Raw genomic sequence first — 15,210 nt, 5'->3', positions numbered from 1 at the left:
AAATAATGGAACTTAACAAAAAAAGGATACAGATTAATGTCCATTTTGTATCTGTGTATTCAAAGTGGTTAGGATAGATATATAGTTACATTCTCTTAATAAATAGAGGGATTTGTTCTAATAGTGTTTGTAATTGGATAGCATGTCCTCATCTTGTACAGCAATTAACCACTAGGAAGAATGTATGCAATGTGTTAATTATTGAAGCTGTCCTACAATTTGGTTTGAAACTGTCACATTGCTATTTGTTTCTCAATAAAATTATGGAAGAAAAAGAATTCATTTCTGTGTAATTATAGTACCCACATTTACTCTGTCTTGAAGGCTATTAATAGGAGCCAGTCACATCTCTTAGAGGTTCCTGATTGCCTACTACATGGCTCCCTTCCTCTTCAAGCCAACAGTAAGACCTCAATGTGGTGAGAGCTCTAATATCCTCTTCCACCACCATTTATAGAAAAGTGCTTTTAAAGGATTCTTGTGATTGATTGGATTAGGCCCACCTAGATAGTCTCCATGATTAGTAACCTTAATATATCTGCAAAATCCTGAGGGCCATGACATATAACATCCTCAGAAGTATGACATTTCAACATATTCATAGTTCTTGTGAGTAGGGTAGAAAATCTAGGGGGAGAATTTTAGGGTTCTTCCTATTACAGTGACTATTTAAGAAGCCAATCAATCAAAATGTATGCCAGCTATAATACTGGAGCAGGATCCTGGATACTATCTGCTGTTCCAGGTGTTGCTTTTGTTTTTGAGTTTGTGGAGGGTCTGAGGGGCTGCCACAGAGAACACCCAGAGTAGAACACCCAGTTCCAACTGATGTGGAACGATTTCTAATATTTTAACAACTGGGCACCCTTATCAGTGTATAGCAGTTGGTTATCAATCCTGGCTAGAGAATAAAAATAATATTGCAGTGTGTGATTTGCTGCCTTTTTCTCTGAGCTTTGAGAATCTGAGGCTGGTCCTATATGACGAGGTGGGTGGCGAGACCACCTGCCCTTCTTGGCACCCCAGTGGAGCGTCAACTTTGTTTGAATGAATGTGTTATTTGCATGGCTATTTTCTGCAGTGTGAAAGTTCATTCATCGTCTGAACTTCCAAATGCTGCCACCGTGAGGGAGAGAACCAGTCCTATGCTGTCCTCAAGCCATGTAGCAGCTGTGACTCAGTGAGACACATGCTGTTTACTCATTGACTACATTAGCGTGGACATCACACTGCAGCCAGTGAAGCCAAGGTTTTTTTTTCCTATGTATTTGGTACAGGTTCCTACTATGCAGCTCAGACTCCTAGTGATTCTCCTGTTTTCAGCCTCCCCGCCACTGAGATTACAGGCGTGCGCCAACACGCCCAGTCTTAGTGCCAAGGATCAAATCCTGGTCCCTTCTCTTTCCTAAGCAGGAGCTTAGTTCACTGAGTTATCTTGCAAGCCCCAAGGATTCTTTTTTTGTTCTGTATTTTAGGAAAGGGTCTACAGGGTGTTCAAGGTCTCACTACTAGATCGGACTTGTAGTGATCCACCTGTTTACAACCTCCCCAGAGCTGGGATTACAGGCGTGCGTCACCATGCCCAGTCTCAATTGTCATCTTAGTGCAGGCCTGGGGATCGAACCCCAGGCCCCTTTGTCTGCTTGCAGGTGCTTTAACCTGCTGAGGTATTTAGCCAGCCCTCTAAGGATTTTATTAAATTTCTGAATGAGGCTTGATTACAGGCCATCCTGGTCCCCATGTTTTGTGACATTCAATCTCAGGTAAAAGGATGTCCCTTGTGAGTGAGAGAGAGATTAGAAAGGAGACCTAAGGCAAATGAGCTTTGTGGGACTCGTCCATCTCTCCCATTTAATATTTTGTATTGAATGAATCTGATTAGAACTACATCAAGAGCAGTTTTGCTTGATATAATTTATGTGTATATATTAAGAATAATAGTCACAGGTGGTTGTGTTGAAAGAATTGTCGCAGAGGATAATGAACAACTCAAGGGAGAGATAAAGGGTTAATGAATTATTCATTTCAAAAAATTAATAATAATAATAATAATAATAATAATAATATAGTATGTCCTACTTTACCTGCTGATACTGGCTTAGAACACAGAACACGGGCCTGGAGTGATCCTAGCTTCACCATATCTTTTTTTTGTTTTGTTTTGACCATTGGAATGGATTTTAATCTGAGTGTTTCTTAAGTATATTGCACATGCAGGGGTGCATACTTTTAGAGTGGGTTTAAATAGAATCTAGCCAGCACTATGGAGGGAAGTTACCAAGGTGACTGGAGAACCCCAAATGTCCTGAGACCTCTTTATCCTAGGACATCATATCTTGAATATAACTCTACACACCACTGAAACAGAGCCTCAGGTAGCATAGAAATACAAATTGTTACAAGGTTCTACATATACATCACTAGCATCTCTGAACCCTACCTGGAAAACTGATGAAGAGCTCTCACTTTCAAAGTATTAGTATTACCTGTTGAGCTCTAAAGAAGAATGTACACTGAATAGATTCATGTTCAGGCACACTGACAACTGAGTTTCTCCTAGACCACACCAGCCTGTGATTCCTTTGAAGGAGGGAAATTTTGTTTTCAGTGCTTTCTGTCTTTGTAGTCTTTCCTCCATATTAGGGCCATGTTAAAATTTGTATTTGCTACCAAAGTAGAGATATTGCCAATGAAAGTAGATCTACTTTACCATTTAAGCAGATCCAGATATTTTTGGAACCAGATGCCCAATATCAGCATCCCATTTGATTCATTTCCAAATGGTAACGGTATTATCCTGGGAAATTGCAAAACAGCACATAGTAGTCACAATTTTTGGCTGGATACAGATATGCAAGATGGTATACACCATACTCAGGCCATCTACTCCAGGCTGTCTTCTGGCAGACAGGAGCTAAGGTGTATTCTTCAGATGCAGCAGGTGCTATTAAAACAAAAGCTACCACCAGCAGGTGATAACAGGAAGGCTAGAGCTGATGCATTCCAAGATTCCTAGAGAGACTGCTGAACTCACTGGGCTATACAATATCTTTGCATTAGGTGCTAAGAAAGTTTTTTTTTTTCCTACTGTCATTAGGATCAATCAATAGCCAAATACACAGTGACGAAACTACAAGTACCCTAGCATGATTATTGCCATCTTTAGTAGAAGTGGAAAAACCAACCCCTGAGTTTCCATGCCTGCCTTTGTCCCCTTCTAGAAGCAGTCTACAAATAAGCACAGATTATTTTAGAGGTTCCAGTTTACTTGAGTTTGAATGAAAAAGAGAGAAAACAAGTGAGAGAGAACAAAATGGAGTTGTACTCCATTTCAAACACATCACATGTGAACAGAATTTCAGATCTGGAAAGGACCTTGAAGGTCTATCTTGCTCATCTGTAGACACACACACACTCATATATCTGGCAAGATTATTAAAGACAATTAATTTCTACTCTCTAATATTTGGGATGAAGAAATGGAAGACCAAAAAGGGAAAGTAAGTACCCAACAAACGTCATTTTGTCATGAATGCTAAAAAGAGAATTACGATTTGGATTTTAAGCTTGTATTTTTTCTGCTATATTCCTTTCCTTTTCTATCACCTAAGCACGTAGGATCTAACCCCTTCAAGTAGACAAACACATGCAATAACTCTCCAAACACATTTTAAACTCTCCAATGACAGAAATTCTATAAATCTACTGATGTTAGTTAACCTTTCTTCACTGTTACAAAATACCTGAGAAAAATCAATTTATGAAGGAGAAAAATTATAATTTTGGCTTGTGGTTTCAGAGGTTTAAGTCCATGGTTGCTTGATCCTATGGCTTTTGACCTTTGGTGGTATACAACATCATAACAGGAGTCTATAACAAGGAAACTTGTTCACCTCATAACAGTTAAGAAGCAAAGAGAGCAGAAGCAATGGAACAGGGTGCCACAATACCCTTAAAGGACATGGCCCATGACCTAACTTTCTCCCATTAGTCCCTACTTGTTAAAGGTTCTTCCATCTTCCAGTATCACCATGGGATAGGGACCAAGCCTTTAATATGTGAGTTTTGAGAGATATTTCAAATCCAAACTATAAAAAGTACTTCCAAAAAATAAAAATCTAAAGAAATGTGTATCTATTCTTCTTTGGTACTAATTTAGTGAAAATGTAGTACAGATTTTCACGATTAGCAATGATATTCTAGAAATATGTACTCTGTGTGTGTCCAACAATTTAAGCTTTTTTCCTCTGAAAGGTAGATAACTCATTGTGGCCAATCAAATCTGAGACAACATCTTGGAGCAAACATCTATACTCAAGTCTTTAAGCTAGACGTGGTGATACTTGCCTGTGATGTCAGAACTCAGGAGGCTGAGACAGGGGACTCACTGTGAGTTTGTGGCCAGCCTGGACTACATAGTAAGTTCAAGGACAGCCTGAACCGCGTAATGAAACCACATATCAAAAAGACTCAGATAGATCTTTTGTCATCTATCTGAGTCTTTTTTTTTTTGACACAGGGTTTCATTATGTACTTCAGGCTGTCCTTGACCTTACTTTTTATTATTATAAAATTTTTATTATGAAATATGTAATGTTACAAAATTCTTTTTTTTTACAATTTCAAAACTGATTAATAGGACAGTTTCAATAATTAATACATTGTATATTGTTAGCTTCTTAGTGGTTATCCATAGTACAAGAGGCAGACAGGATATCCTGTCCAAACACTATTAGTAAAAATCTTTCTTCTCATTGAATTAAGTGAAAGTAGCTGTATATCTATCCTAACTATTCTGTATATACAAATACACAATGGTCTTTCCTTTGTTTCCCCTTTTTTTGTTTAGTCCTGTCAGAGATGGGTATTCCATTGGCGTCTAAATACTATAGGTACGTGAATTCAGCAAAACAATCCAACATAGTCCAGCAGTTCACAATATTGGTGGGTTATCCGCAGAAGGTGTTGACTTGAGCCTTTCAAAGCTTAGCATATTAATATGGTTTTACGTTATATACCTCGTTTTTATACTTTTCTGCTGGATGACCAAGACCAAGATGAAAAAAAAAGACCAAGATAAAGCAATACCTATATAACAAGAAATGTAACTTTTGTATCTGATAAGGTCAGTCAAGCACCTTCAGGATTTATCCTGTAGCCCTGGACTGCACTTTGTAGATCCTTTGTCAGTGTCAGCCATGTGGATGAGTCATGACCATTACTTGACCAATTTGCTCTCTGTAAAACCCTGAAAGAATGTTTTCTTTCCATGTGACTCTCCTTAGGCACACTCTATGGCATCAATCATGTTGCTCTGTGGCCCCATAATCCCCTTGATCAGAAAATTTGAGACACAACTGAATTACATGATGTTACAGTATAGGTTCTCCTATGTCCTGAGTTTTCACTGACCTTGAAAAGCTAGGATCAAAATGTTGGCTGCCCTTGCAGCCATTCTATTTTTCTAATTTTTGGTGTGCTAACTTAAGTTGTTAACCCTCCAAAAGAAAAGCTTATTATTACCGTACAACATATGCAGTTGGGTTTAACCTCACTATCTGTCCTTGACCTTACTTTTGTAGTGAAAAAAATATATATCTGTATATACAAAATAGCATAGATACACAGCTACTTTCTCTTAGTTCAATGAGAAGAAAGTTTTGAACTAATAGTGTTTAAGGTTTTTTATTTTTTGCTCCGAATGCCTTCAGGGCAGGTTTGCCTGGCTTGAGTTGTGGGGATCGAACCACAGCAACCTGAGCCTGATTGCTTTGTTGAAGCAACCACTTAAAGAGCTGAGCTAAGGGGCAGGCCCCCTAACTAATAGTATTTAGACAAGATATCATGTCTGCATCTTGTACTATGAATAACTACTAGAAAGACAACAATATGCAATGTATTAACTATTATAACTGTCCTACTAACCTGTTTTTAAACTGTCTCATTGCTATTTGTTAATCAATAAAATTAATATCAAAAAAGACTCATATATTTTATCATATGCCTTCAGTATTGTAGCACTTTTAGCAACAGACTGACTGATGGAGGTGAGCTAGCATTTCAACTTTAATAATATCACTAAATATACCAATTCAGTGATATCCAGCTAAGGTAGACTTCAGATAACTCCTTTGTTAATGAACCATTTCTAGAAATGATAGGCAGATTATACATTATAAAAAATATCTAACGTTTTCATCAAAATCCAACATAGGGTCTGAACTGATCACATATCCTCTACTTTCACTGTTTGTAATCTACAGTCATAACCATCTCTGACTGACATGATAACATGATGGTTTTTAAAAATCATCAGTGAAATCTACCTAAGTGCACCTCACAGTGGGATGAAGTTACTCTTATATGCTTGATCAAAAAACAAATTAAACCAACCTCTCTTTCTGAGATCATCCTTGTCAGTGGAATTCTCCATTTGGAAGATGTTGCTATAAATAGGGAGATAAGGCTCCCTTACATAGAGAAATGCATTAGCTGGATTCACCTAGGGATGAGTGAGGTGCACATTGGCAGCTGATTATACACGTAACCCCTGAGCTTTCTTTACTGGGGCATGAAACCATACTCAAAGATGTTAAAAACATTTCCAACAGATAGCAAGAAAGTCTTATTAGCAGGCACATCCTAGTTTAGGTTACTGAGAATCAGTGGTGGTGAACCTAGGGCATGCATGCTGCAGCAGGATGTTTGTAATTATGGAAAGCTCTAAAAGCTTCATCACTGTAATAGACATGAGTCAAAAGATAAATTGTGTTGGAAAGAAGGAAGTGAGTCTAACAACTGAAAAAACTAATATAAATCAATTGAGACAGAAAGACTTTCATTGGTATTGCTATGGGCTCCATGGCACTGTATGACCTCCTAAAATGGAGAGAAATACTCCTTTAAAGCTAAGCTACTAAGCAGGGCATAGTGACACATACTTGTAATTTAGACTCTGGGAGGCTAACTCAGGAGGATTGTAAGTTCAAACCCAGCCTGAGCAATTTAGTTACTTAGTGAACCCCTGTCTCAAAATAAAGAATAAGGGGGCTGGGGAGATAGCTCAGTAGAATAAGCACTTGCCTGGTAAGTGCAAGGGCCTGAGTTCAATCCCCGGTTATGAAAAAAAAAAAAATAAAATAAAATGGGCCAGGGCTGTGCAAAGGCTCTGAGTTCAATTAAAAAAAAGAGTAAAGTTACTCACTGCAATGAGCTGGTAGGAGTTGTTCATCATGGCAATCAGCATGTTCAGCAGCACCACCAGGGAGATGACATTGTATGTCCCAAACATCGTAGCTCCCACAAACTCAGTGAACTCATGTCTCGCTTTCACATTGGTGACATAGAGATTTAGAAGGCCAAATACAGACCAAAAGAGTGACTGGAGGGTTTCAAAGAGCCTAAAAGAGATCAACCAGCATATTAATTAATTCCTAGCAAGAGCAAGAAAGAGGGCAGGCCTGAGGGGGATATGTATGGGACCATCAGATTTGTAGTAGGTAGCCTAATGATCTTGTTCCTAACACAACTGAAAGCCAGCTCAGTTTGCTCCCACTTGTGTCCTACAGTTTGCTCTTCTGCCTAGAATACCACCTCCCTCCTCTGAGCCTACACAGAGCCTAAAAGCTTTCAGGTGTGTTTCAAGAGCTTCTTGTTCAACCAACACCCTCTTTGTGCTTTAGATCATGTGATCTACTACTTTATAATTATGCAGAGGCAGTAAATGGAGTGGCTAAGAGTATGGTGCTTGGATTACATTGAATTGAGTTAAAATTCAGCTCTGATACTTGCTAGCTGAGTGAATATGAGAGCAAATTGCCCTTTTAAAATTTTTAGGTGCTGGAAGCTTCAACCTAGGATGTTATACATGCTAAATATACCCTGTACCTCATGACAAATTCCCATTTCTAACACTTATTTTATGGGTTTCTTAGGGCTGAAATGATGATGAGCTCAGTGGAGGAGCTTGAGGATTCTTAGATGGACACTTTGCTATTATTAATGAGATATATTAAATATTATTGAGAATTTATTATATATAAACACATTAGGCACTTTGACATCCAGTTGTATTTGAGATCCTTATAAAACTTAATTGTTACTGATGAGGAACAGATGACTTGCTAAAGGACACCCAGTTGGTAAGCACTGAGCCAGAGCTCCAAGTCAAGTCTGCCTGACCACCTGAAACTACATTAGTCTGTGTTAGACAACTATACAAATTATTCTTTCCTGCCTTTGTCCTCATGCCCAAACATGCAAATTTGCAACAATATGTGTTTGATGTCTAGGGTTTCTTTTGCCTTGTATTCAAAATCTGTGCTAAATAAAAGACAGCAACAAAATCCTCAGTTCTTGAGGGGCTATAATAAACTATTTTCCAAATACACAGAAGAGGTGCAGAACACAAGAAATGTTAAGAGTAGGTACACTTTATCTTCAGTAAAAGGGCAACCCTCCCACTGAGCTACATCCCCACCCTTTTTAAATTTTTATTTTGAGACAGGATCTCACAAAGTTGCTCAGATAGGAATTGAACTGGCCATCTTCCTGTATCAGTCTCCCAAAATGCTGGGATTATGGCAATTCATACCCATCATAGGACAGCAATTTCCAGTACAGGCTGGGATTGTAATGCCTACCACATGTACTGTTTTTAATAATACAAATGTGTTTTGAGAGGCATAGTTGCTTGGGTTTGTTAGGGACATGAGTGTGAAGTGTTTTTAAATTCCTTCTGTCTGGGAGTGGGCTTTCCCAGATCTTTGCATGGCAAACCCCTTATCACCATGAAGATCTTAGCTGAAATGCCATGTTTTCAGAGAGTGTTTCCTTTGCACTCACTCTACTTAAAAATAGCTCCATCAGTTATTCGCCATTCCATGATTCTGTTTAATTTTCTTTATAACATTTAAAAATTATATTAGGTATTGTATTCACATGTTTTTTGTTCTCCACTAAAATGTAAACTTTTAAGAGGATGGAGACACATAGATACCAGGTAGTTACTACATAAGAGGTACCCAGTAATATTTATTGAATAGCTGAGTGAATATGTGTCAACTACTATATTACTATTATCACTAGATTAAAGTGAGAATATTCACTGCATTCGCCACTGAACAGGCAGTAGACTGTGTGGTGAATTAGTTCACTCAGATGAAGACTGTGCTTGGCGCTGGCCCGACATTCAGGGGCTTCCTTTAGGGCTGCCTGTTGTAGATAACTTCTGTCATTCTTTCCATATCACATTGCTTCTGTGCTAGCCTAGAGCGAAGAAATTTGGTTGTGTGTGTGTGTGTGTGTGTGTGTGTGTGTACACTATATCACCACTGAACTGCATCCGTAGCTTAATAAATTTGTTTTTTTTAAAGTCTCATTTCTTTCCATCTGGTTTTATTTTCAATTGACACACAATAATTGTACAAATTCATGGAGTAAAATGTGAACTTGTGATACATATGTATACTATAATGATCAGATCATGGCAATTAGCATGTTTAGTCCTTCAAACATTTATTATTTTTTGTGGTGACACATTCAAAATCTCCTCTTTTACTTGGTGAGAAATGTGCAGTAAGTTATTGTTGTCTATAGTCACTCTACTATGCAGTAGCACATCGAAGCCTCTGGCTTCTATTTAACTGTAGCATTATACCCATTAACCAACCTCTCCTTTTTCCTGCCACTCTCCTTAGACTCTGATAGCCACTATCCTCCTATCTACTTCTAGCAATTTATTTTTATTTAATGTCAATTGATTAAGTATTTGATAATCAACAGTAAGATGAGAGTCTGGAGTTCAGTGGCCAGGGCATAAGAACCTGGATATATAGCAACTGATATTCATCACAAGATTGGAGTTTCCAGGACACTCCACCAGTCAGGGCCAGAGCCCCACAGAGGCTAACAGAGGGTCAAAAAGTGGGGAAGATATGGGGCTCAAGAATCTTGTCCTGCTAGGAAGCCACAGCCAGCACCAGGTGGCATCCACTAGATATCAGAAGTCAGGGAATAGGCTGGAGGTCAGCAATGGCATTGGAAATAGCGCAAAAGCTAGATGACAGAAGCTGCAGCAGCTGTGGTTCGGAAAAACAGAAAGCAGCTGCGGCAAATACAAATGGCATTCTGAAGCACCAGGGTTCCTGGAAGTTGGAAGTATTTAATAAATGTTTGTTGATTGCATGCCAGACAACAAGACCACAAACAAAGCAAATCTGTCAATTACTGTGTTGGTAGTGTCTTCCTGAATTGGTTGCTTTTCCTGAATGGATAATGTCACATTCCCTCACTCTCCACATCTGCAACAATTAAAATAACAGTGATTAACACTCTAATGTGGAGGGTACTGCTAGTTGTTCCACTGACTGACATAAAGATGCCTTAAAAGTGAAAGACCAGGCATTATAAAATCTGCCCTCCGTTCTAGTTAAAGAGCTCCTATGGACATTGTTGTACAAGAGGGAACAAAGGATGGTGGTGAGAAAGATTGTTCCTCAGTTTTGGGAGCTAGTAGAGAATGCCTTCAATATGGTGCACAAAATGTCACAGTGTGAGCTGGTCACTAGGAGAAGCTGGCTGCTGAAAGGTATGCTCGAGTAAAATTTGGGAGGCTCGATGGCCTCCAGATTCAGTGGAATTCACAGGAATGGTCCACCATGAGGGGATGGCATTTCTAGGTGGCTGGGTGCATCACAGCAGTGTAAATACTTATTGACCAAACCCTAGAATTCTAACAGCTAAATAATAGCATTTGAATATAGAGGAGATTATGGCAGAGAAAATAACCAGCCCATTTTTACTTAATAGGGAGTAAACAAACATATTGAACTTGCTAGCACAAGGAGGGGCACAGACTGAAGATACGAGGATTCAAGAAGAAAGTATAGAAGAGAAATCCACACCAGGTGGCTGAGGCAGAGCTCCCCCATATTGGGAGACTCTGTAAATAGATTACAAAGCCAAAGAGGGGAATGGAAGACAGAGATGGGAAGTGCAGTCCCCTGGACATTGCTGAAATCCTCATATTTGCCAGAAAGAATTAATCTTTCAAAAGGAAGGAATATAGCAACCAGAATTTGCTCTTCTGGGCCCAATTCAGGTAAGTACAGAACTGAAGCGCAAACTGGAAAAGAAAGACTCCCTGGGAGAAGGAAGTGACATCGTCCTATGTCTATGAAGTGCCTTTTGATAGCCCAGTGGAGCAAAGGCATGGCCAGCCCTTTCTGTCCATCCATACCCGTATGCAATTCCTGGGACCTGCTTCTCCTCAGTTCATCATGCTTTTGACAAGTTTCTACCTGGGGATAAAGTGACTCCACTTGGCTGTAGCCGCTACATCTGTCTTACCCTATTGCTTTTCAGCCCAGTTCTTGTTTGATTTCTCAAGAGCTGAACCTCATCTCCTCTAGGAGCCTGTCTTAACTCCTTTCTGAAAAGACTGGGTTAAGTGTTCCTCTTCTATTCCTGTTGTACTCCAGTCTTCTTCCTTAAAGGCACATGTCATGCTGTAGATGCAGTAGCGGGTAGTGGATAAGAGCAAGCATTATACCACTCCACCCATTAACTGCGGTAGGACTTTGGGAAAGTTACAGAACCACTTAAACTTCAAGTTTCCTAAGCCCCAAAGTGGTTACTGGCAGAAAAAACACTAGCTGCTTACATTTATTATCTTCTTACTTTATGCCAACATCTTACTAAGTTTTTCTATATTACTTGCTGAGGACCCTGTGAACTGGCTATTATTATTCTTTCATTATTCACATAAAAAAGTGATACATACAGTGGCCATAAAGCAGGAATTGGCAGAGGGAGGGTTTTTTGTTTCCAGTAATAGAAATTGAACACACATCCTTCACATTGAGCTATACCGCAAGATTTTTTTTTTTTTAATTTTGAGACAGGGTCTCCTCGAGTCATTAAGTTGCCCATGTGTAAAATGAGATCCTCTTGTTTCAGCCTTCCAGAGTGCGAGAGTTACAGGAATGCTCACCATGCCAGGCTCAGAGAGGGTTGTTTCCAGCTCTTTTTACTTCGGAGCCCACGCATTTAATCACCTCACTCTATCCTGTGAGATGCTGCATGTAAAATACTTGGCATTTGGTAAGCATGAAAGATGGCAGCTATTGAAGCTGGAGACATGGCTTCATAGTCAAGCGCTTTCCTAGCAGGCATGAAGCCCTGGGTTTCATCCCCAGCACTAGAAAAATAAAATGGCTACTATTGTAATTTTTGCTTTTATTCTTCCTTAGACTATGAACTTCTTGAGGATGAAGAATCTGTCATCTTACTCTGGATACTCCTTATCTGGTATACAGGATTTGCTGGATAAATGTTGGTTGAATAAATCTACAGAAGTTGACAGGGGAAACATATAACCCAGGAAAGTACAAATAAGTGGGATCATTTGGTGACAAGAGTAGCTGGAAGGACATAAACTGAAATTAGGAGGAAATGCTGGAGACAGCTGATAAGAACTTTTAAATCCTGTTTCGAGCCGGCCATGATGGTACACACCTGTAATCTCAGAGCCCGAGGGAGGGGGATCACGAGTTTGAGGTCAGCCTTCCAGTTTAGGGAAAGTGTGTCTCAAAAAAACCCCCAAAACCCCAACACACACACACACACACACACACACACACACACACACACACACACACACACAAAGAGGTGGGAATATAGCTCCGTGGAAGAGCAGCCCTGGGTCCAAACTCTAGAACCACAATAAAGAAACACAAAACCACAACTGGTCAGAACAAAAGCGAAAGCCTTCTATGGGAACTCTGTATGCATGTGTGCCAGGTAAGAAAATGTGGGCTGAATGATGGGTGGAGAGGGCACACTGAAGGGCGCCTGTGAATAAATGGCAGGGATTCAGAAGGAGGTGACAGTGACCTGACAGGTCACCACTTAGACTTCTTTAACTTTATAAGTACAAGGCTAGGGACACTTTGTATGCCAAACTTTATTTTCCTTTGCAAATCTGATTCTACCCATTTCCCTGGATACAAGTGCAGACAGGTGTCTGTATACCTGGATTGGCATCCTGATTTTGCCACTTAGCATGTATTTAGTTTTTTGAGGAATGTCCATACTGATTCCAATAGTGGTTGTACCAGCTTACATTCCTACCAACAGTGTGGAAGGCTTCCATTTCCCCTAGATCCTCAGCAGAATTTGTTATTATTTGATTTCTTGATGACTGCCATTTTTTTTCTGGAGTAAAATAGTATTTCAGAATTGTTTTAATTTTCTTTTCTTCAATAGCCAGAGATATTGAACATTTTTAATTTAGTTATTGGCCATTTGTATTTCTTCTGAAAAGTGTCTATTCATTTGTCCACTTTTGATTAAGCTTTTATTGGGGGAATATAATTTTTGAGATCTTTATATATTTAGATATTAGTACTGTATCTGAAGAACAGTGGGCAATTTTTTCCCCATTCTGTAGATCATCTCTTCACGCTGTTGGTTTTTTCCTTTGTTGTTCAGAAGCTTTTAAATTTGATATAGTTCCATTTACTGATTCTTGATATCATTTCTTGTACAGTTGGCATTTTATTCAGAAAGCCTTTACCTATTTGTAACTATTTTACCTTCCAGCAGGTTAAGTGTTTCTGTATTATCATTTTTATCTTTCATCCATCTGCTTTATTGCTTTGGAACTTGGTTTTCTCCTCTGTAGTCAAATGGGTAATAATAAAAGTATCTAACTCATGGCATGATCCAAGTATTAAAAATGTTAATTCATGAAAACCTTATTTGTAATAGTGCCTTGCTAAAGCACTTGGTAAATATTATCTTTTATTAATATTGTTAAACCTTCCACCTTAATTTTGTTTTGCATTTTTTCTATTTCTATAGATTCTAATAACTTTAAATCTAGTTATACATATTTATAATCACAATACATAAAAAACTTGTATTTTTAATAACTACATAGTTTTATATGGATGCTACAATCTTCATATGTATCATGTATTTAAATATCTGCCCAATGTCTTACTCAGCGAAGATCAAGACTGTCTGACAGTTTTATCGATGCTCTGAATGAGAATCAATGGCATGCTTCTTAGATTTTCAGTTAACACAAAACTTGGAGGGATAGGTGATAAACGGGATGACAGGATGAAGACTGAGAAAGATTTCAACAGATTGAAGAAATGGCTCAAACTAACAAGATGAAATATAATAGGAATCAGTGTAGATCTTTATTCTTAGGCAAAATGCCCAAAAGGGCTTTGCTGAAAGCAAACACAGAGTGGACCAAAAGAGTGACAGATCTGGGTAGAGAACTTTAGTTATCCTAGGGGGCACAAGCGAAATAAACATTTAAAGATAGGTTGGCTCCAGGCCCACCCATATCCTTGAAAATGGCTTGCATGTAATACTGGTGGAATTTGAGTAAAAATCACAGGATTTGTCAAGGTTTACTTACTGGTTGTGATAGTATACTAATGGAAGATATTACCACTGGGAAACATCAGATAAATGATTTATAGTTTTCTATGCAAATTATTTTTTATAACTGCATGTAAATTTATAATTATCTTCAAATAAAAAGCTAAAAATAGAGAATTCTGCTACTGGAATTCATCATTTCCCTGAATTATTCAGTAGGCATTTTGAGTACTTTTATATTTTATTCCCCTTGGTCATAGGTTCAAAGTGGATTAAGATGGAAGACTCAGTCTGGTGGGAAAGACATGCACAAATGCGTAAAATGGAACAGGTTGCTTATTGCAATAGATGACTGCTTAGAACATCGTGGGAAACAAAGAAGACACCTTTAGCTGAGAGTGGGTAAGAAAAGGATTGAGAGAAGGTAACACTTTGGTAGAAACAGTAAGGCTGGATGAAAGTTTGCAAGATTGGCCAAGTGAGCATGGACTAGGAGAAAATGACATGTGATAAGACCAGGGCCTGTAGGGCCAAGACATTTTTATGTAGCTGGAAAAAAGGATGACAAGGTACATTTCAATTGCCCAAGGCCCTAAGTGTTATAGTGAACAGACTGGATTTATGGATAAAATTAAGGTATACCAGTAAGCATAAAGCTAGGGGTGACATGGAGAGATGATAATTTAGAAAGAAACTTCTAAATTGTTGTTTGTAGGACAACTTCTAAAGGTTGTTCAGAGAAAAGAGAAAATGAAACTGTTGTAGTTCTGTGTAGAGATGATTTAGGATTGACAGGAGACAATGATATAT

General features: G+C 38.6%; 1 protein-coding gene across 1 annotated transcript in view; it reads right to left on the bottom strand.

The window, feature by feature from the left end:
- Nucleotides 1–15,210, bottom strand: part of Trpc5 (transient receptor potential cation channel subfamily C member 5) — a 166,329-nt gene that overhangs the window by 47,108 nt on the left and 104,011 nt on the right. The window contains exon 6 of the mRNA XM_004640020.1: nt 7,205–7,400. Within this exon, the coding sequence (XP_004640077.1) occupies nt 7,205–7,400 (196 nt within the window). The remainder of the gene's footprint in view (nt 1–7,204; nt 7,401–15,210) is intronic.

The sequence above is a fragment of the Octodon degus genome, unplaced genomic scaffold, assembly GCF_000260255.1.
Source record: "Octodon degus isolate 3935 unplaced genomic scaffold, OctDeg1.0 scaffold00117, whole genome shotgun sequence".
NCBI classification, from domain to species: domain Eukaryota; kingdom Metazoa; phylum Chordata; class Mammalia; order Rodentia; family Octodontidae; genus Octodon; species Octodon degus.
The sequence above is the reverse complement of the archived record's forward strand: the minus strand, read 5'-3'. Positions and strand labels throughout refer to the sequence as shown.